Here is a 19,377-nt window from a genome sequence, read left to right on the forward strand (position 1 = left end):
GGGTGGTGTGACTTGGCACGCAAATCTCACTGGCCACGTCCATTGGCTGGATTTGTTAGCACTTGGAGGTGATTGGACTCCCAGCCAAGACCCCATGACATCAGTCTAACGTGACGTTTAACGTGACTGACTGAATGGGAAAGATGGGGATTTGAAGACATTAAAGCAGTGAAACATCATCTTTTGGATATCATTATTTGAAGTTACCATAACATAACTAAAGAATCATAACTAGGCTAATATAACATATAGGGACATTGTCTGCCTTAAATATTAACCCATCTTAACATGGGTTAAATCCCCATTCTTGAACCCATCTTCTACTAAACTTGAATTCACAGAAAAATAACATTTAAAATCACAATAACAGGCTAAAATGACTGACAAGGTAATATTATATGTTTAAAGGATATATTTTTAAGATTATAAGATCACATATTTTACCTCATCATGTTGTCATAACTTTAGTTGTCATAACTAAAACTAACTTTTTCTTAGGCCTCAACTTTTCTAAGATGTTTTTTTCTCTACCAATGGAAAACAACTTGCAGTGGTTGACTGTTTGAATGTTGTTTCTGTGGTTTCGATTCAAAGTGTGCTGTTAAAAACAGACAGAGGTCAGTCTTGGGGGTAGGAAACTGCTTTAGCCATCAAGGGCGCGTGTCACACTTACATGTGCATGCAAACAGATCTCATAGTTCAAAGCGTGTGTGTGTGTGTGTCCCTCTCATGCAACAGGAAGTGATGCAGCTCATCTCTGACAGCTAGAGTCACATCCTCTCCTTATATGGACAGAGTCTGAGTCTGCGGTACAAGGTTTGATAGTGGTGTAAACAAGGCCCAAAATGATCATGTGTTTTGTGAATGGAATCCAAATAGTGAGTCTGTTAGTGGGCAAAAAATTACATTATTTCTGTGAACACAATATAGCTAAAGTGCTTTTATCTCTTTGATATGGTGTGTGGGTTGTGTGTATAGTCTTTTATGATGGCTTGGGTACTTTTGTGGTTAAGAATCAACTCAAATGTCCACTTTACATCAGATCAGCAAAGACTTATGAAAACATTAACTTTGTAACTTTATAACTTAAATGTAAGCAATATCTGAACATGACATTTATTTAGGGCTCTTTAAAATGAACCAGTTAAGATATTGTGCAATAGGATATTGCATTGTAAAACCTTAAATATCCATTAGCTATCCTGGTTCAATGCTTTGAAAAGGATTTGTCGGATGATGTTCAGTTTGCACGTGTTATATTAAAGTGTTGAAAATTCTGTTTGTGTAGAAACTTTGTGTCACCCTGTGTTTTCTGCATCAATTTGAAATATGAAAAGATTTATGTTGGGTCATGTTGTATTGCAGTGCAAAATTAGTCTTTTTGTCTCTGTCCTTGGTGCTGAAATTACAAATCCGTGTCCCATACTTCTGACTTTAATGATTTTAAGGCCTAAACAAATGGACACATCAATGGTTGCCATGGTTGAGATTTAACTCTCTGAAATGTATGGGGAATAGAGAAACATTTATTTTCAATAATAGTTCTAAAATGAAAAAATGTGCATGTCTACTGCTACCTCACCCACAAAAATAGCCGCTGCATTAGGCCATTTTTTTTCTGTGAAGAGACTAATTTCCTGTTTTTGTTCTTATGATACTGTGGTGGGCGTTCTGGCGCAATATGGCTGCCGTCGCATCATCCAGATGGATGCTGCACATTGGTGGTGGTTGAGGAGATTCCCCCTTCCATGTAAAGCGATTTGAGTTCCCAGGAAAGCGCTATATAAATGTAACGAATTATTATTATTATTAACCACTTATGCACATACAGATGCTAACCATTGTTATGTATACCTCATAGTTTTAATATGCAGTAGGCAGTTTATCAAAATGTCATACAGTTGTCTGTCTACAGTATAAAAATAAGGCTTTTTTTTTTTGCAATGGAAGGGTAGTTGGTTTTTGACATGTTGTGGTTTTGTTGCAGCAAGAGGTGTGAAAAAAGACGTGTGAAAACAAAGAGAAACGGAGGACGGGGTCAGTCTCACTGCACTACACAGTGGCATATGCTTACCAGCACTCAGATCTGACCCATCTGCCAACTTTAAAATGTAGGTTACAACAGCAATCATATTTCCTTTAACTTCAAAAAAGCAGTTCTTGAAAAAAAATTCCTTAGCATTTATGAGATTTAATTAAAGTGTAGGAACTGTCTGTGATTTTCAGTAAAGTTGTTTTAAAACACTCAAGTATGTACAGGAAAAAGGTACTTCATTTGTTAAAATAGCTAAATAACTGATAATATTTTTAATTATAATTTCCACATGTTTTAAATTTAATTATCAACTTTTTTTTGGGGGGGGGGGGGGAGTATAACTCCAGCACAGCATCCAGTTGATTGGCTGCTGTCACAGAAGTGGTTTTCGCCATCTTCAAAACCCTTTTCAAATGACCAATCAGATTTTACAGCCGTGTGAATAAATAGGACAGAAGTGCATATGCATCTCATTTGTTTGAAGCAGAGATTGAAGGACACATGGTATATGGACAGTCTACTGATCTACCTCTATTATTTAATTGGTGTGAAATGATTGTTTTGGGCTTATTCGTGTTTGGTTTTTGTTGTTTTTTTACCCAGGGGAATTTAAAATATGAGGATAATTTTGGAAGATCAGTGATCATGAGATATTATATAATCATTTTGTTCTTTTCAGTAATAGGTAAATATACTTGAAATCTTTCCTATTCAACAAAACTATTTATCTATTTATCATTTATCAGAACTCTGTCTATTAAATGTACCTGCTTGATTTTGCAGTCTGCTCCTCGGATGTGTCCTCTAATGTGGATGTTGTTCAGGAAGATGTAAAAGTAGTTCGAGCTGGAGAGGATGTGAATCTTACTTGCAGCTTTTCAAAGCTTCTGCAATCAACAAGAGCATGGTTTAAACGGACATCCAATGGAAAATCCATACAAGTTGTGTCTCTATATTTAAATCAACAACCCAGCTGGAATAAGGACTTTGAGAAAATGAATCGTTTTAATGTTACCAAAGGAGATGATCATTTTAATCTGATCATTTTACAGACAAAGCCTTCAGATTCAGCAACATATTACTGTGTCGTCGCATCATATTACAGCATTGGAATGAGTGCAGGCACTAGATTATTTTTTAAAGGTAAGTTTTACTGTTTGTTATTTTAGTTTTGTTTGATTTATGGCATTTTGTGTTTACTATTTCTATTCCTTTTATGTCACTTTTCAAGCTGGACACACATCTCTTCAGCAGTCTTTGATAGACACGCTTCATCCAGGGGATTCTGTGAATTTGCAGTGCAGCATCTTCAGTGAGAGTTGTGCTGGAGAACACAGCGTCTACTGGTTCAGACAAAGCTTGGGAGACTCTCAAGGAGTCCTTTACACCAAAGGAGAGAGAAATGGCCAGTGTAAGAACAGCAGTGAGTCTCAAACACAGAGCTGCGTCTACAATCTCCTCAAGAGCAACATCAGTGACTCTGATGCTGGGATTTACTACTGCGCTGTGGCCGCATGTGGAGAGATACTGTTTGGAAAAGGAACTCAACTCAAGTTTAAAGGTAAGGTTTTGGGAGACATATTTAATTTTGCCACTCAGGAGGAGCATTTAAATCATATATTAGGGAAATAACACCAATGCACTGATCTGTTATCAGTAATATGAATTATGTCTTTTCAGAGAGTGGAGTAAATACAACCCTGCTTGTTCTTGGGATTTCAAACATCGTATTTTTAACTTTAGCCTTTTTTCTTGCCATAAAACTATGCCAGAATCAGAATAAAGGTAAGGTTTCTTTTTAGCACACACTGATAACACATATAGTATTTATATTAACACGTTTATTAAAATAATAAAAATACCACTACAGAAATATTGCCTTTTTTAATTAAATGTTTTTCTTATTTACCCACAATCCACAAATCTCAAGAGAGTCAGGTAAGTTTCTAGTTTTATGTTTGAGATTCAAATCATATATTTATTAATTAGAATCATACAGTAAGTCTTATCACATGCAAATGATTATAATAGTGGGGCTCCTTAAAAGACTTGACTTTTATCCTCATTTTATGTGACAATGTCTTTGACGTTTGTTTCTTTTTCCGCATTATTGTAGGGTGAAGACATTCTGAGTTTTGCAGCTCACAATTCTTTCATAGCAAACGGACTCAAAGTAAAGATTACTCAAGAACACTCTCTTGTGACATACAGCATGTATAGTGAAAGAATGCCTATAATCTCACAACAGAAGTAACAGTTTCCCATTCAAGCCTAGTTTATGAGGTAAAACATGTATTACTGTATATTTTCAGTAATGCTTTGTAACAGTGTGTATACATACCAGATTTGCAACAGTTCATGTCACATCGCAAGTCTTTTACATATTGTTCTGTATTTTCGTGACCTTTTTATCATGTTATTTGAGCTTTAAATATAGCTGGTTGCATGTACTATGTCCATTTATATAGAACAGAAACCAGATATTTTTGTCTGTATATTAACTTAAACTGTACTTAAATAATATTGTGTTTTTGATACTTGAAAGTATCTAAATTAAGATGATCATTTCTCAAAGCACATGCCACAAATTCCTTGTTTGTAGTGCAAATGTAAAACATGATTTTTAGCTTAAAGTAATTTTTCATAAATGGTGTTACAGTATGTGTAAAATTATGGTGCGTGTTCTGTGATATCCATGGCTTTAATGTTCCCCCAAAAAAATGTAACAATGTAATATAGGCATGGCTTCACGTTTATAAGTAAATAACTAAAATAAAGTCTGCTTTATCCATTATTGTTCCTGTATCTTGCTGTGTGTCTCTTTTGTGACAATGTAACACATTTATCCAAACAGATTATTCCTTTAGCAAAAAATGCAAATTCATTTAAACCTCCTCGAATACATTTAACTGAAACACAAACTGACATTAAAACTACTTTTTTGTTCTTTATTGATTGTATAACATATTTGGTTTATTTTTTATTGACTTTATGCAAGAGTACTAACATATTTTTGAAATGCGAAAAATTTACAGTCACTTTAAAAAAAACATTACTGTAGACAACTAAAGTGAAGTTATATTCTCTGTATAATTCATTAGTTATGCCTTATTATGTCTTTTGAAAATGTAAAAATGCTGAAAGTTTTCTGTGATGGGTTTACGGTTAGGGCCAAGAAACTGTCAATAGCTCTCAGTATAAAAACCATTATGCCTATGGAATGTCTCTATGTCAAACTTCAAATATATAAGTCAAATCTCCAAGAAATAAAAGCCTGCGGAAATATTGAAGCACATCCATGGCATGTATGGATTCGAAATACATCCTTATTTTTATAGTGGGAAAATCTCACAGCCAGCAAAGCCTGCTGACGTAACAGGTGCCCAAATAAATAAATAACTTATTTTCATTCTCATGTATTTCAATGTACAGTATTTACTCACTTACTCCTGATACTGTGCAGACTTCATCAGTGTATAAACAAATAATCCCGATAGGTTCATCCAATCTATTTTTACTGGTCTTTCAGATATCTTTGCATAATTCAACTTTTATGTGCGTAATTTGTACGTAATTCAAATAAACAGTATGAGAGGTGTTTTATTTAGTTTTTCCGGATTCATGTTCTTCCGGAAGAAGTGCTTCACACTGGATGTTATCTCTTCTTGCAAATGCACATGTCGGGTCTAATAGAAACAAAGTCCCTCGTGACCAGGATGACTCCGGGTCATCAGCTATTTAACCCCATGACTTCCAGCAGACTGTCCCTATAATTTTCTCATGCGCACATATTGCAGGTCGTGGAATATTATTAATATAAAAAAAACACATTTGAAATCCTTTCTTCACAGAGGAGGACTTCGTGGATAGCTATGGTGGAAGGACTTTTAGGTGAGTCACTCCCACCACCAACAGGTAAGTGTAAAAATACTGAAGCAACTGGTGCCTCTGCTGGCTAGAGATGTAAGAACAAAGAGCAAAGCTTTGCCTCTGCGAGTCTGCTAGACAACGTTACAGTTGATATAGTGCTACTGTTTACTGTAGCTTTTTTAAGCTCCCGCCGTCGGTGTATGAATGAGTGAATGAATGGGTGAATGTGAGGCAAAATGTAAAGCGCTTTGGTGGTCATTGGGTCTGTGAAAGCGCTATATAAATGCAGTCCATTTACCATTTACTTATGTAGTACGGCTGTTCACCGTTCCTTAGGAAAATTAACCATGGTTTTGTGATCGATTACTATTTGTATTACCATATAGTTTCCAACAAATATTATGATTAAATGGTGTATAACATCGTATCTAAAATTGTATAAGAAAATTACAAAAAAAGAATGCCACGCTGAAACGTCCTATGAAATCTGTGCTTGCAAAGTCCGTGCATGAAATCCGTTCTGGACGATCCTCTTGTTTGTTAACATTCTTAAGTCTGAATCAGGCTTGAATTGGTTTGAAATTGAAGCCATCCTTAAAACTTACATCTGAGTAGAGTTCGCTGTTATGGTAAGAGGCATGACTTTCCAGAACACGCGCTAAGCAGTGCCTATCAGAACACACTGGGCCAGCTAACCAATCACGGCACATTTCATAATTCAGAAGGAGGGGCTTCATCAGAACAGGAACTAATGTTGCGTTCGAGCCAGACTGGGGAGAGAAGTGCTGTAATAATGTAAAATATGTGACAAATAATGTGTTTTTTGAACAATCAAGCATGAAAGCATATTCTAGTACACCTCCAAAACAAAATCAAGACTTTGTAAAAGGGCATAATACCTTTAGACTTGATCGTGCCCTGCTATCCCCTTGATTTAAAAAATACATTTAATTGAATTATTTTAATTTAATTTTACATTTAATTAATTATTGAATTAAATGTAAAATATCTTGGTTGTCATCATTGGTAGGCCTACTAAAACATTGAGATTTATATGAGGCCCTTAAAAGGATTGTTTTTTGGTTACATGCTTCTTTGAAACATCTTATTTCCTGCTTTTTTCTGTGTCAAACCACAAAATGCATTTTTGGTAGCAATAAAAAAACACATTAACTCTGTTTTCAAAGAGGGCAACTTTAGTTGCTAAAAACTGGGTAACTAAGCAATAGTATTTATAATACATTTCCTAATAAATGAAAGAGGGTTTCCGGAGCAATGGAAAGGAAAAATGGTTGAGTTAAAAAAAGAAATTGGCCATTTTGATGTGGCGACAGTGTGTGAAAGCAGAAAAGTTAAGGTGAAAGTGCACATGTGCCTCAGTTGACTGAAGCAGAGACAGATGGACACATGGTAAGGACACAGTCTAGTGATCTACACTTGTTCTTTAGCGTGTGTGATGGTGTGGCTCATTCGTTTGCTTTTTCAGGGGAATTCAAAGCCTGAGGATAATTTTGGAAGACGACTGATCATGAGATATTACTTCATTCTTTTGCTTTCCTCAACAATATGTAAATATACCTAAATGCTTATAAACAACTCACCTATTTAACACTTTATAACACATTCAACTCTAAAGTATCTAATGTGTGCTTCATTTTGCAGTCTGCACTTCTGAAGTGGATGTTGTTCAGCAAGATTTAAAAATAGTTCAGTCTGGAGAAGATGTGAACTTAACCTGCAACTTTTCAGAGTTTCTGGAATCAACCGCATGGTTTAAACAGACGGCTGAAGGAAAATCTTTAAAGATTGTGTCTGTAAACTTTAAACAACCCCAATGGAATAAGGACTTTAAGAAAATGGATCGTTTTAATGTTACCAAAGGAGACAATCATTTTAATCTGAACATTTTAAAGACAAAGCCTTCAGACTCAGCAACATATTACTGTGTCGTCGCATCAAATTGGAAGATTGGAATGGGTCCAGGCACTAGAATACTTGTCAGAGGTATATTTTCTTGCTTGTTATTTATATTTTGTGGGGATTGTGTTGGATGACTATTGGCCTTGCTTTTTCTATCAAGTGTCCGTTTTATGTCACTTATGTCAAGATGCAGCCGTATCACACACAACTGTTCAGCAGTCTTTGATAGACACGCTTCATCCAGGGGATTCTGTGAATTTGCAGTGCAGCATCTTCAGTGAGAGTTGTGCTGGAGAACACAGCGTCTACTGGTTCAGACAAAGCTTGGGAGACTCTCAAGGAGTCCTTTACACCAAAGGAGAGAGAAATGGTCAGTGTAAGAACAGCAGTGAGTCTCAAACACAGAGCTGCGTCTACAATCTCCTCAAGAGCAACATCAGTGACTCTGATGCTGGGATTTACTACTGCGCTGTGGCCGCATGTGGAGAGATACTGTTTGGAAAAGGAACTCAACTCAATATTAGAGGTAAAGCAAATATCTGGCTTTAAATGTTGAAATGTTTGGCTTTATCTCCTATCTGGAAAAGCATTTGATTTATATACTACATGTGCATGATACCAATACAGTAATGTATATAAAAAAATTAAATACAAAAATGTACTTAATATAGTACATGATACCAAACTTATCTAAAAAAAAGATTTAAGAAGATCAAATTAATTTTGTTTCAGTGAGTGGTGATGTGAGTCCATGTTTGATCGTTCCTCTCTGGAAAAGCATTTCATTCATTTACAGGAGTACATGATACCGAACTGATCAAATGATTGTAAAAAATATATATATCTAAGCAAAATATATTAAAAAAAAATTCATTTTATTGCCTTAGATGTGAATCCAACTCTTCTTGCTCTTGGAATTTCAAACATCATATTTTTGGCTCTTGTTGTTTTTCTGGGAATAAAACTATGCAGGGGTCAGAAAAAAGGTAAGACTTTCTGAATAGGATTCATTTATTGTGGTAATACTATATCAAATTTTGAATAACACAAGTGCCATTTATAATGACAAGACTGTTTCTTAATTTCCCAAAGTGCCCACACCACAGGAGAATCAAGTAAGTTATCTTTCAATTGTCTTCCTTTTGAGATATTTGTATCAATTTAATATTAGATAATAGTTTTTCTGTCAGGGTTTAAAAAAAAAAAATTAAGCCACATAATGTGTAATTTTTCCTCTCATAATAGGAATTCTATTCTCTCTTGATATTAGAATGAAGACAGCCTGAATTACGCAGCCATTAGCTTTGGTCAGAAACCTCTAAACACTAGAAGGACCAAATCAAAGGTCATTCAGGAGCCGTCTCTGTACGCTCAGGTCAGATCACAGCAGTAACATCCAGAGGTTTAGAGGAGCATTTCACTTCGACAAATATTTTCATCATGAGCTTACAACAACATATTTGAAGACAATACATTTAATTTTGGTTGAATAATTTGGTCATTATCACTCTATTTAATGAGTTTATTGATTTTCTTCATGTTTTTATGTTTTGAAGTCTGTTTTATGATTTTTTTTTTAACTGTATACAGCAGTTTGGTCAGCCGTGTTGATGTTTTTAATGTGATTTAAAAATAAAATAAAATAAAATAAATTGAACTTGAATCTATAATGCATGTCCTTTATGTTAAGTATTTAAGTGTCAGTTAATTGTTAAATGCTCTGAAAATGTAACTTCAAATACCAGTAGCTAACAATGTCAAAAAAGTAACAATGTAAATAAAAATATGGATTGCAAGATGATAGCTGTTGGTGGCCATATTTGAATGCATTTTATATGTTAAAGTGTTATTTTGGCTTTGTAACGTTAGATAGCTATATTAATTTGTTAGACATAGTAATGTTAATGATAATTGTAAAAGAGAAGTAGTGTGTTTGTATGTTCATTTATATTTTTGTTAATGGATTAATGAATGTATGTTGTTAGACTCATTTTGAGCAAGTTTGGAATTTCTGTTTTACAGTTTCCTTATGAATCACTTGTGTGAAGTAGGCTATGCTTCATTTGGTTCTACTAAATTAATAGTCTGTTTATGTGCATTTGATCAAATGTGTTGTTGTTTTTTTATAATGTTTCATTGCATTGTTTTTATTGTTAACTCAAATGATAGATCCTGGCGCATGTATAGGGTATAGTTCCCTGGCAAAGTATTAGTTAGCATTTAGTTAGTCTTTAACAAGAAAGACTCTTTCTTTAAAGAGTAACTTGCTGAATGCTGAATTCAACATGCTCTCTACTGCCACCTAGTGATTGTAGATCATTGGTATGAGATCTGATTCTGTGTGCCTTGACTCCACAAGATTATAAACATGATGCTTAGTTTAACTGTATTGATTGTTCTTTTAACTTGACTCAACCGCACACATTTAGTATAGCTAATGAAAACATTGCTCTTGGAAATTAAAGGATGCATCATTGAAGTTATACCGCTGAATATGGTGAACGTCGTTTGAATCGCAAATGCATCAGTTGAACTGTTTTCATATCCATGCTAACAGTGTATAAAGAGGCTATGACATAAAATAGACCGCTGCTACTGCTCCTTATATGCTTCAGTGATTCACTCGTGCACTGACATGGCGCTATTTAAAAACATTGCTAACATGAAGCTAGTTTAAACTTGTAAAGATTGCTCCATTTAGGAATTAATAACCTGACCACACAATATGCGCAGATGTGGAATAAAACGTCAATCACTTATCTTAGATGTTGAATCCAGATGCGTTCTGAAAGCGCGCTGCAAACTGCTAACAGCAACACACCGGTATTTATTTGAATGTTGAGCTGCAGCTCATTGGACGCTGATATTGTCACGGTTCATCGATCCGTGTGTTCATTTTGTGTATCTGTTGGTGTGTTTGTAGGTGTGGGGTCTGTGTGTGTAGTGCTTGTTTGTTGCCTAGTAACCAGCTGATCACTCAATCACCCTTCAGCTGCAGCTAGTCACTACTGCTTGTTAACTGCCTATTTCTAGCGGGAGTGAATTATGCTTGGTGTCGGTTCGTCACTCTTGTTTGTGTTCTCTCACCTAGTTCCTGTGTCTACATTTTCTTACCGGAGATCGAGTTACTTCCTCGATCTCGTCTGTGCATCCAGGCTACTGGAGATCGTCTGGAGTTCTCTTCAACCAGCCATCAGCCTGCGTCCACACTGTGTTTATTCCTGTCACTCTTTACTCTCCTGGGATTGTGGCATTCAGGTCGCCCGCCTGCTAAACGTGGTGTTTTGAGTGTTGTACCTGTTCTGCCTGTCGCTAATAAACTGCTTGCTTGCATTTGGATCTACGACTCTCATTCTGACAGATATAACAGCAACCAATCAGCTGTGCTATGTTAATAATGATGGGATCGCTACCAAAGGAGTCAATATACAAAACAAACATTATGTATCTAATAAATATATATTTTTTTAAATTAGACTACTTGTATATTTAATTGGCTATTCCAGCTATTAATTGACTATTAACAGATTTGAAGCTGTGCAGTAACTGTCATTCCATCCATCCATCTTCTTCCGCTTATCTGGGACCGGGTCGCGGGGGCAGCAGTCTAAGCAGAGATGCCCAAACTTCCCTCTCCCTAGACACTTCCTCCAGCTCTTCCGGGGGGACATTGGTCTGAAGGGGCCAGCACGACAACATTATCCACAAAGAGCAGAGACGAAATCGTGTGGTCCCCAAACCTGACACCCTCCGGCCCCTGGATGCGCCTAGAAATTCTGTCCATAAAAATGATTAACAGAACCGGCGACAAAGGGCAGCCCTGCCGGAGTCCAACATGCACCGGGAACAAGTCTGACTTACTGCCGGCAATGCGAAATAAGGTCCTGCATTTACTGAATGAGCACTGTGCCACTGTTCCGAGGTTCTACTATTGGCCGTATTCTCCTATCCAGTACCCTGGCATAGACTCTCCCTGTGAAGTGTGATCCCCCTGTAGTTGGAACACACCGTCCGGTCCCCCTTCTTAAAAAGAGGGACCACCACCCCGGTCTGCTAGCCCAAAGGTACTGTCCCCGACTGCCACGCGATGCTGCAGAGGCATGTCAGCCAAGACAGCCCCACAACATCCAGAGACTTGAGGTACTCAGGGCGGATCTCATCCACCCCCGGTGCCTTGCCACCGAGGAGTTTCTTGACTACCTCTTGACTTCAGCTTGGGTGATGGACGAGTCCACCTCCGAGCTATCAGCCTCTGCTTCCTCAATGGAAGACATGTTGGTGGGATTGAGGAGCCCCTCGAAGTATTCCTTCCACCGTCCGACAACATCCCCAGTTGAGGTCAACAGTTGCCCACCTCCACTGTAAACAGCGTTGGTAGGGCACTGCTTCCCTCTCCTGAGGCGCCGGATGGTTTTCCAGAATCTCTTCGAGGCCAACCGGTATTCCTTCTCCATGGCCTCACTGAACTCCTCCCAGGCCTGATTTTTTGCCTCCAAAATAACACGGGCTGCAGTCTGCAGTCCCGATAGGACTCCTTCAGCTTGACGGCATCCCTTACTTCCTGTGTCCACCACCGGGCTCGGGGATTGCCACCTCGACAGGCACCGGAGACCTTACAGCCAAAGCTCCGAGTGGCCGCGTCGACAATGGAGGTGGAGAACATGTACCACTCGGACTCAATAATTCCAGACTCCCTCAGGATCGGTCGAAGGTCCGCCAGAGGTGGGAGTTGAAGATCTCTCTGACCGGAGACTCTGCCAAACGTTCCCAACAGACCCTCACAGTACATTTGGGTCTGCCGAGTCTGTACAGCTTCCTCCCCCACCATCGGATCCAACTCACCACCAGGTGGTGATCAGTTGACAGCTCCGCCCCTCTTTTTCACCCGAGTATCCAAGACATAAGGCCAGAGGTCAGATGAAACCACCACAAAGTCGATCATCGACCTCCGGCCTAGGGTGTCCTGATGCCACGTGCATTGATGGACAACCTAATGCTTGAACATGGTTTCCATTATGGACAAGCTGTAACTAGCACAGAAGTCCAATAACAGAACACCGCTCTGGTTCAGATCAGGGGGGCCGTTCCTCCCAATCACACCCCTCTAGGTGTCACTGTCACTGCCCACGTAGGCGTTGAAGTCCCCCAGTAGAACGACGGAGTCCCCAGTCAGAGCACTTTCCAGCACCCCTCCCAGAGACCCCAAGAAGACCGGCTACTCTGCAATGCCGTTTGGCCCGTTTGGGGATAGGTCTCTCACGACAGTGAGAGACCTATCCCCGACCCGAAGGCGCAGGGAAGCGACCCTCTCCTTCACCGGGGTGAACTCCAGAGTAGTAAAGAGTCCATCCTCTCTCAAGGAGTGTGGTTCCAGAGCCCAAACCGTGTGTGGAGGTGATGCCGACTATCTCTAGTCGGTACCTCTCAACCTCACGCACAATCTCAGGCTCCTTCCCCGCCAGCGAGGTGACGTTCCATGTCCATAGAGCTAGTTTCCGTGTCTAGGGATTGGGTTGTCGAGGCCCCCGCCTTCGACTACTGCCTGAACCACTAAGCACCGCCCCCTTACAATTCCTCCTGCAGGTGGTGAGCCTAGGGGAAGGCAGCCCCACGTCACTCCTTCGAGCTGAGCCCGGCCGGACCCCATGGAGGGACGCCCAGCCACCAGACGCTCGCATATGAGCCCCAACCCCGGCCCTGGCTCCAGGGTGGGGCCCCGGCTGCTCCATGCCGGGCGACGTCACGGTCCTCGATTTTAACTCCATCATGAAGGGTTTTTGAACCGCTCTTAGTCTGACCCGTCACCTAGGACCTTTTTGCCTTGGGAGACCCTACAAGGGGCATATAGCCCCGGACAACATAGCTCATAGGGTCATTCAGGTCCTCAAACCCCACCACCACGGTAAGTTGTCAGTTCAAGGAGGGGGGCAGTTCAAGCTGTCATTCATAATGAAAATAAGTTTTGATTTGGTTAACTATGTGTAAATGTGTTCTTAATCAATGATCTTAATAAAGGAAAGTGGTCTCATCTTGTGCGCTTTCTTTCCCACACACAGCTGCATGCATAGTAAACATTCCTTTGGTAAAGTAAAATAAAAAAATTACACTTTTACTTTGTCTACATAACTATTCATACAATAGAACATGCAAATGTCAAATTCATCGCCATAACCATTCAAAAATATTCAAGTTTGCAAAATAGCAACAAAATATTTATCAATACTCTATACGTAAACTCGTCCATCACAGAACCGTTTAAAGGTGACATATTATGCCACTTTTCATAAGATGTAATATAAATCTATGGTGTACCCAGAATGTGTCTGTGAAATTTCAGCTCAAAATACCCCCCAGGATATTTATTATAGTTTGTCAAAGTTGCCCCTTTTTGGATGTGAGCAAAAAAACTGTCCGTTTTTGTTTGTCTCCCTTTAAATGTAAATGAGCTTCTGCTCCTCCACCTCGTTCAGAATAGAGCGGAGCCTTTACACAAGCTTCGGATACAATAACAAAACACACGAATAATCTCACCTATCTAAAATCTCAGAAATAACCAGTACCGGAGTGCATCCTTACAGGGAGACTCAGGAAGAGGTTGCAATTTTTAGATGCACCTGGACGTTTCTGAATTAGTGGATACATGTAGTTGTTGTGGAGTTACATTGATTCATCTGTTTCTGGGGGATTACCGTTGAAAATAAAATTAATCCACTCATTCCACTGCTCTCTTGTCTCGTCTGAGACTGTGGCTCTAAATAGTGTTCAGTCCTCGTCTGTGCAGCCAACGACACAACGAAACAGTTGGCTTGCTTTGCTCAAACTTTTGCCATTTGCAATAGAACTGGTTACACTGTTGTCACTTGCGAATGCGAGAATGGCGGCGCCACGGATGGAAACGTGCAGATTAAGGGGCGGTAATATTATAATAAGATCCCCTTTCTTACGTCTGAAGTGGGGCGAAATCTGATCAGCTTATTTTTTGACATGCTTGCAGAGAAAGGCTCACCAAAACAAAGTTACTGGGTTGTCACTTTTCACGTTTTCTGGGTTGGTAGATGCACCGGGGACTCGATTGTAGCACTTAAAAGTGAAAAAAGTCAGATTATCATGAAATGTCACCTTTAAAAATTCACCCAAAGGCTCTGCTCCATTGTTAGTACAGACTGGTGGCGCGATGCGCAGTGACAGTTAGGTGATTTTCGCTCTCCACTTCCTGTGAAGTGATGCATTGATGTTCCCTTATCCCCTATGCAGTTCACAGTTCCCTTTGAACTGAACATGTTCACTCCCTTCGGATTGGAATCTCACTTAAGATGTGAAGTCCACTTTACAGTCCATGGAATGTACCACTATTTTTCTAGTGTGTGTCAGTTTGTTCCCTTGGTTACTGATTACACTCACCTGTTTGGTTTCCTCTTTACCTCCCTTTGTGTATTTAAGCCCTTAGTTCTCCTCAGTGTTCTGTCTTGTGTTCACGTGGTATGTTTATTTAGTGATTCTCATTCCTTATCCTGTATTCTCCTGAATGTCAGTTTATTAAAGACTTTATGTTGTATTCTCCATTGTGTTTACTGATCAGCATATCGTGACAGATGTATGCATTCACCAATCCAGAATAGTTAAACTTGATCATGCCCTTTCATCTGCCATCCCCTTGATTCAAAACATTATTTAAATGTTTCATATTTGGATGCTCATCATCGGTAAAAAAGAACTTTCATGTGAGGCCCTTTAAAGGTTTGTCTTCTGGTTACATGCTTCTTTGAAACTTATTTCCTGCTTTTTTTCCCCTTTGTCAAACCACATCAAGCATTAGCAATAAAACAACATATTACCCACATAGTTTTGAGAGAGGCCAGTTTACTAAGCAGTAGTATTAATAACACCTGTCTTTTTTTGGAGCAATGGAAAGATGGTTAGGTTAGCCATTTTGATGTGGCGACAGTGTGTGACAGCAGAAAAGTTAAGGTGAAAGTGCACATGTGCCTCAGTTGACTGAAGCAGAGACAGATGGACACATGGTAAGGACACAGTCTAGTGATCTACACTTATTCTTTAGCGTGTGTGATGGTGTGGCTCATTCGTTTGCTTTTTCAGGGGAATTCAAAGCCTGAGGATAATTTTGGAAGACGACTGATCATGAGATATTACTTCATTCTTTTGCTTTCCTCAACAATATGTAAATATACCTAAATGCCGTTTAAACATTAAACAAGTCTTTTCATTAACACTTTCAACTCTAAAAGTTACTATTGTGTGCTTGATTTTGCAGTCTGCTCCTCGGATGTGTCCTCTAATGTGGATGTTGTTCAGGAAGACGTAAAAGTAGTTCGAGCTGGAGAGGATGTAAATCTTACTTGCAGCTTTTCAAAGCTTCTGCAATCAACAAGAGCATGGTTTAAACGGACATCCAATGGAAAATCCATACAAATTGTATCTCTATATTTAAATCAACAACCCAGCTGGAATAAGGACTTTGAGAAAATGAACCGTTTTAATGTTTCCAAAGGAGATGATCATTTTAATCTGATCATTTTACAGACAAAGCCTTCAGACTCAGCAACATATTATTGTGTCGTCGCATCATATTACAGCATTGGAATGAGTGCAGGCACTAGATTATTTTTTAAAGGTAAGTTTCCCTGCTTGTTATTTTAGTTTTGTTTGATTTATGGCATCAATCATGCCATAAATGATTTGCTTACTATTTATGTTCCTTTTATGTCACTTTTCAAGCTGGACACACATCTCTTCAGCAGTCTTTGATAGACACGCTTCATCCAGGGGATTCTGTGAATTTGCAGTGCAGCATCTTCAGTGAGAGTTGTGGAGAATACAGCGTCTACTGGTTCAGACAAAGCTTGGGAGACTCTCAAGGAGTCCTTTACACCAAAGGAGAGAGAAATGGCCAGTGTAAGAACAGCAGTGAGTCTCAAACACAGAGCTGCGTCTACAATCTCCTCAAGAGCAACATCAGTGACTCTGATGCTGGGATTTACTACTGCGCTGTGGCCGCATGTGGAGAGATACTGTTTGGAAAAGGAACTCAACTCAAGTTTAGAGGTAAGGTGAAATGCTAATATCTGGCTTTAAATGTTGAAATGTTTAGCTTTATCTCCTATCCTTTGATTAATATACTAGAGTACATAATACCAAACTCATCAAAAAAAAAAAAAAATTAAGAAGATCAAATTATTTGTGTTTCAGTAAGTGGTGATTTGAATCCAACTCTTCTTGCTCTTGGAATTTCAAACATTATATTTTTTGCTCTTGTTGTTTTTCTGGGAATAAAACTATTCAGGGGTCAGAATAAAGGTAGGACTTTCTGAATAAAATTAATTTATTATGTTAAAGGAAAAATTGTTAAAAATTTAAATGCCATTTATAATGACAAGGCTTGTTTCTTCATTTCCTAAAGTGCTCAAACCTCAAGAGAATCAAGTAAGTACACAATTATCTTCCATTTGAGATCTTTTCCAGATGTTTATCAATGTATATGTTTTATCAATTTAATATTAGATAATATTATTTTTTCAGGGTTTTTAAAATATTTTGTTGTATATTATGCCACATCATAATTTTCCTCTCACAATTGGAAATGATTTTCTCTCTTGATATTAGAATGAAGACAGCATGAATTACGCAGCCATTAGCTTTGGTCAGAAACCTCTGAACACTAGAAGGACCAAATCAAAGGTCATTCAGGAGCAGTCTCTGTACGCTCAGGTCAGATCACAGCAGTAACATCCAGAGAGGGGCATTTCACTTCGACACAAATATTTTCATCATGAGCTTATAACATCAATTTAATTCAATTTGTCAGAATAATTTTGGTAACTTCTCCTACATTTTATGAGTTGACTGTCGTCCTCTGAAAATTAAACCTAGAGTATAGTCTGATTATTTGAAAACTACAAGATGATAGCTGTAAGTCTCCCTATTTTAATGTCTTTGTATGTTTAAGTGTTATTATGGCTTTGTACTGTGTATTGTTAGATATATGCATTTATTTGGCATAATTGTGGGAAAAGAAAGGTCATTTGTGTTTGTGTTCTCATTGATTTTATACATATTAATGAATGTATGTTGTTAGACTCTCTGTTGTTCTTTACAGGTCAACTTTGGAACTTGTGAAATGTTCATTTTTACAGTTTCCTTATGAATCACGTATTACTTGCATAGTAGCCTATGCTTCATTTGCATATACTAAATTAAAATGTATGTGTATGTAATGTGCATTTGTTAAAATGTGTTTATGTGTAATGTTGTTTTTATTCTGTTAACTCAAATGGTGAAACCTGGTACTTGTATAAGATAGTTCCCTTTAAAAAGGACTAGTGCACATTTAGTTGGTCTTTAACAAGAATTCTTAAAGGGATAGTTCACCCAAAAATGAAAATGTTGTCATCACTTAAGGCCCTTTCTCACGAGACGCGGCAAGCGGTGGAATCACCGCGCGGCTGCCGCTTTCTCTCGTAGTGGAAGCGTTTTGTGCAGTTGAGGTGGTGCTCGCGTTGTGAAATTGCCTTGGCTTTTGGCTTGCTTAGTTGGGTACATTTAATATTCAACCTATTATTGATCTACCTTACTTAAGGTGGACGATGACGCAATTTTCTTCTAGAAACAAACTTTGTTGTATTATTTTCATTTTATCACTGTGAAGCTTGCTTTGATACAATCTGTGTTGTAAAAAGCACTATATAAATAAAGGTGACTTGACTTGACTTGTGGTCTCTGACGTTGCAAATGCCATTTACAATCATCAACTTAAAGAATTTTGAGGCCTCCCAGTTGAGGTGGTGCTTGCGTTGTCTTGGGGTGGACGTTGCCATAGTTACAATCATCAACAAAACAAATTGATAAATATATCTTAATGGATTTTTTTGTGGTGGTGTCATTATTAATTATTGTCATTAATTATTTATCAATAATATTTATATTTTCAGCACTCCGATATAAGTTCAGTAAAATGTCCTATGATTGGTTGCTAATAACCTGTTTGATGATTGGCCACTCACAAAAAGATAAAATAAAATATGAAAGCGGCAGGATTCTGGGTGAACGAGCATTGCTTGTGACCACCCGCATTTTGTCGCTTTCCGCATGTCTCCTATTGAAAATTAACTAGATACTCACGACTGCCAGGTCCCGTGTGAAAGCGCCTTCACTCACCCTTCACTCACACTCATCATGTTGTTCCAAACTTTTATAAGTTTCTTTCTTGTGTTGAACAAAAAACAAGATATTTTAAAGAATGTTTGTATTCAAACAGTTGGCAGTAGCGATTGGATTCAAACCCATACTAAGTCAAACCCATACTAAGTCAATGGGTGTCATCAACTGTCTAGTGACCTACATTCTTTAGAATAACTTCTTTTGTGATGAACAGAAGAAGAAAATTCATACAGGTTTGGAACAACTTGAGGGTGAACTATCCCTTTAAAAGAGGGTCTTGCTGAATGCTGAATTTAACACGTGGTCTTTACTGCCACCTAATGGTTGCAGATCATTGGATCTATTCACCGTCTAGTTCACAATCACAACACATGCAA

The 19,377-nt window shown here is 38.4% G+C and overlaps 2 protein-coding genes across 5 annotated transcripts; both read left to right on the plus strand.

The window, feature by feature from the left end:
• Positions 1-2,537: 2,537 nt before the first annotated feature.
• LOC130091376 (uncharacterized) lies at positions 2,538-3,850 on the plus strand. The gene is made up of 4 exons (XM_056259223.1): positions 2,538-2,720; positions 2,819-3,178; positions 3,267-3,596; positions 3,716-3,850. Exons 1-4 carry the CDS (start codon positions 2,588-2,590, stop codon positions 3,835-3,837), a joined length of 945 nt encoding a protein of 314 aa, XP_056115198.1. The 5' UTR covers positions 2,538-2,587; the 3' UTR covers positions 3,838-3,850.
• Positions 3,851-7,239: 3,389 nt separating this feature from the next.
• On the plus strand, positions 7,240-17,725 carry LOC130091374 (uncharacterized). 4 transcript variants are annotated; one of them, XM_056259218.1, is made up of 7 exons: positions 15,758-15,846; positions 15,923-16,004; positions 16,098-16,457; positions 16,562-16,888; positions 17,033-17,140; positions 17,244-17,266; positions 17,447-17,725. In XM_056259218.1, the coding sequence occupies exons 1-7, from the start codon at positions 15,844-15,846 to the stop codon at positions 17,567-17,569; spliced, it is 1,026 nt and encodes a 341-aa protein (XP_056115193.1). In that variant the 5' UTR covers positions 15,758-15,843; the 3' UTR covers positions 17,570-17,725. The 4 variants fall into 4 exon arrangements, with proteins under 4 accessions (XP_056115191.1, XP_056115192.1, XP_056115193.1 ...); XM_056259216.1 differs by lacking the exons at positions 15,758-15,846; positions 15,923-16,004; positions 16,098-16,457; ... (1 more) ...; positions 17,033-17,140; positions 17,244-17,266 and adding exons at positions 7,240-7,473; positions 7,568-7,909; positions 8,013-8,351; positions 8,713-8,811; positions 8,918-8,940; XM_056259217.1 differs by lacking the exons at positions 15,758-15,846; positions 15,923-16,004; positions 16,098-16,457; ... (2 more) ...; positions 17,244-17,266; positions 17,447-17,725 and adding exons at positions 7,240-7,473; positions 7,568-7,909; positions 8,013-8,351; ... (1 more) ...; positions 8,918-8,940; positions 9,096-9,263.
• Positions 17,726-19,377: the final 1,652 nt, after the last annotated feature.

This window comes from Rhinichthys klamathensis, unplaced genomic scaffold, assembly GCF_029890125.1.
Source record: "Rhinichthys klamathensis goyatoka isolate OS25496 unplaced genomic scaffold, OSU_Roscu_1.1 h1tg000165l_1, whole genome shotgun sequence".
Taxonomy (NCBI): domain Eukaryota; kingdom Metazoa; phylum Chordata; class Actinopteri; order Cypriniformes; family Leuciscidae; genus Rhinichthys; species Rhinichthys klamathensis.

Bases quoted from the DNA above. Each gene is read 5' to 3' on its own strand.
- LOC130091376 (XM_056259223.1), top strand. From the start codon at position 2,588: ATGATTGTTTTGGGCTTATTCGTGTTTGGTTTTTGTTGTTTTTTTACC. The intron at 2,721-2,818 runs GTAAATATACTT...TTGATTTTGCAG, and splicing joins TTTGTTCTTTTCAGTAATAG to TCTGCTCCTCGGATGTGTCC. The intron at 3,179-3,266 runs GTAAGTTTTACT...TCACTTTTCAAG, and splicing joins CACTAGATTATTTTTTAAAG to CTGGACACACATCTCTTCAG.
- LOC130091374 (XM_056259214.1), top strand. From the start codon at position 15,893: ATGGTGTGGCTCATTCGTTTGCTTTTTCAGGGGAATTCAAAGCCTGAG. The intron at 16,889-17,032 runs GTAAGGTGAAAT...TTTGTGTTTCAG, and splicing joins AACTCAACTCAAGTTTAGAG to TAAGTGGTGATTTGAATCCA. The intron at 17,141-17,243 runs GTAGGACTTTCT...CATTTCCTAAAG, and splicing joins ATTCAGGGGTCAGAATAAAG to TGCTCAAACCTCAAGAGAAT.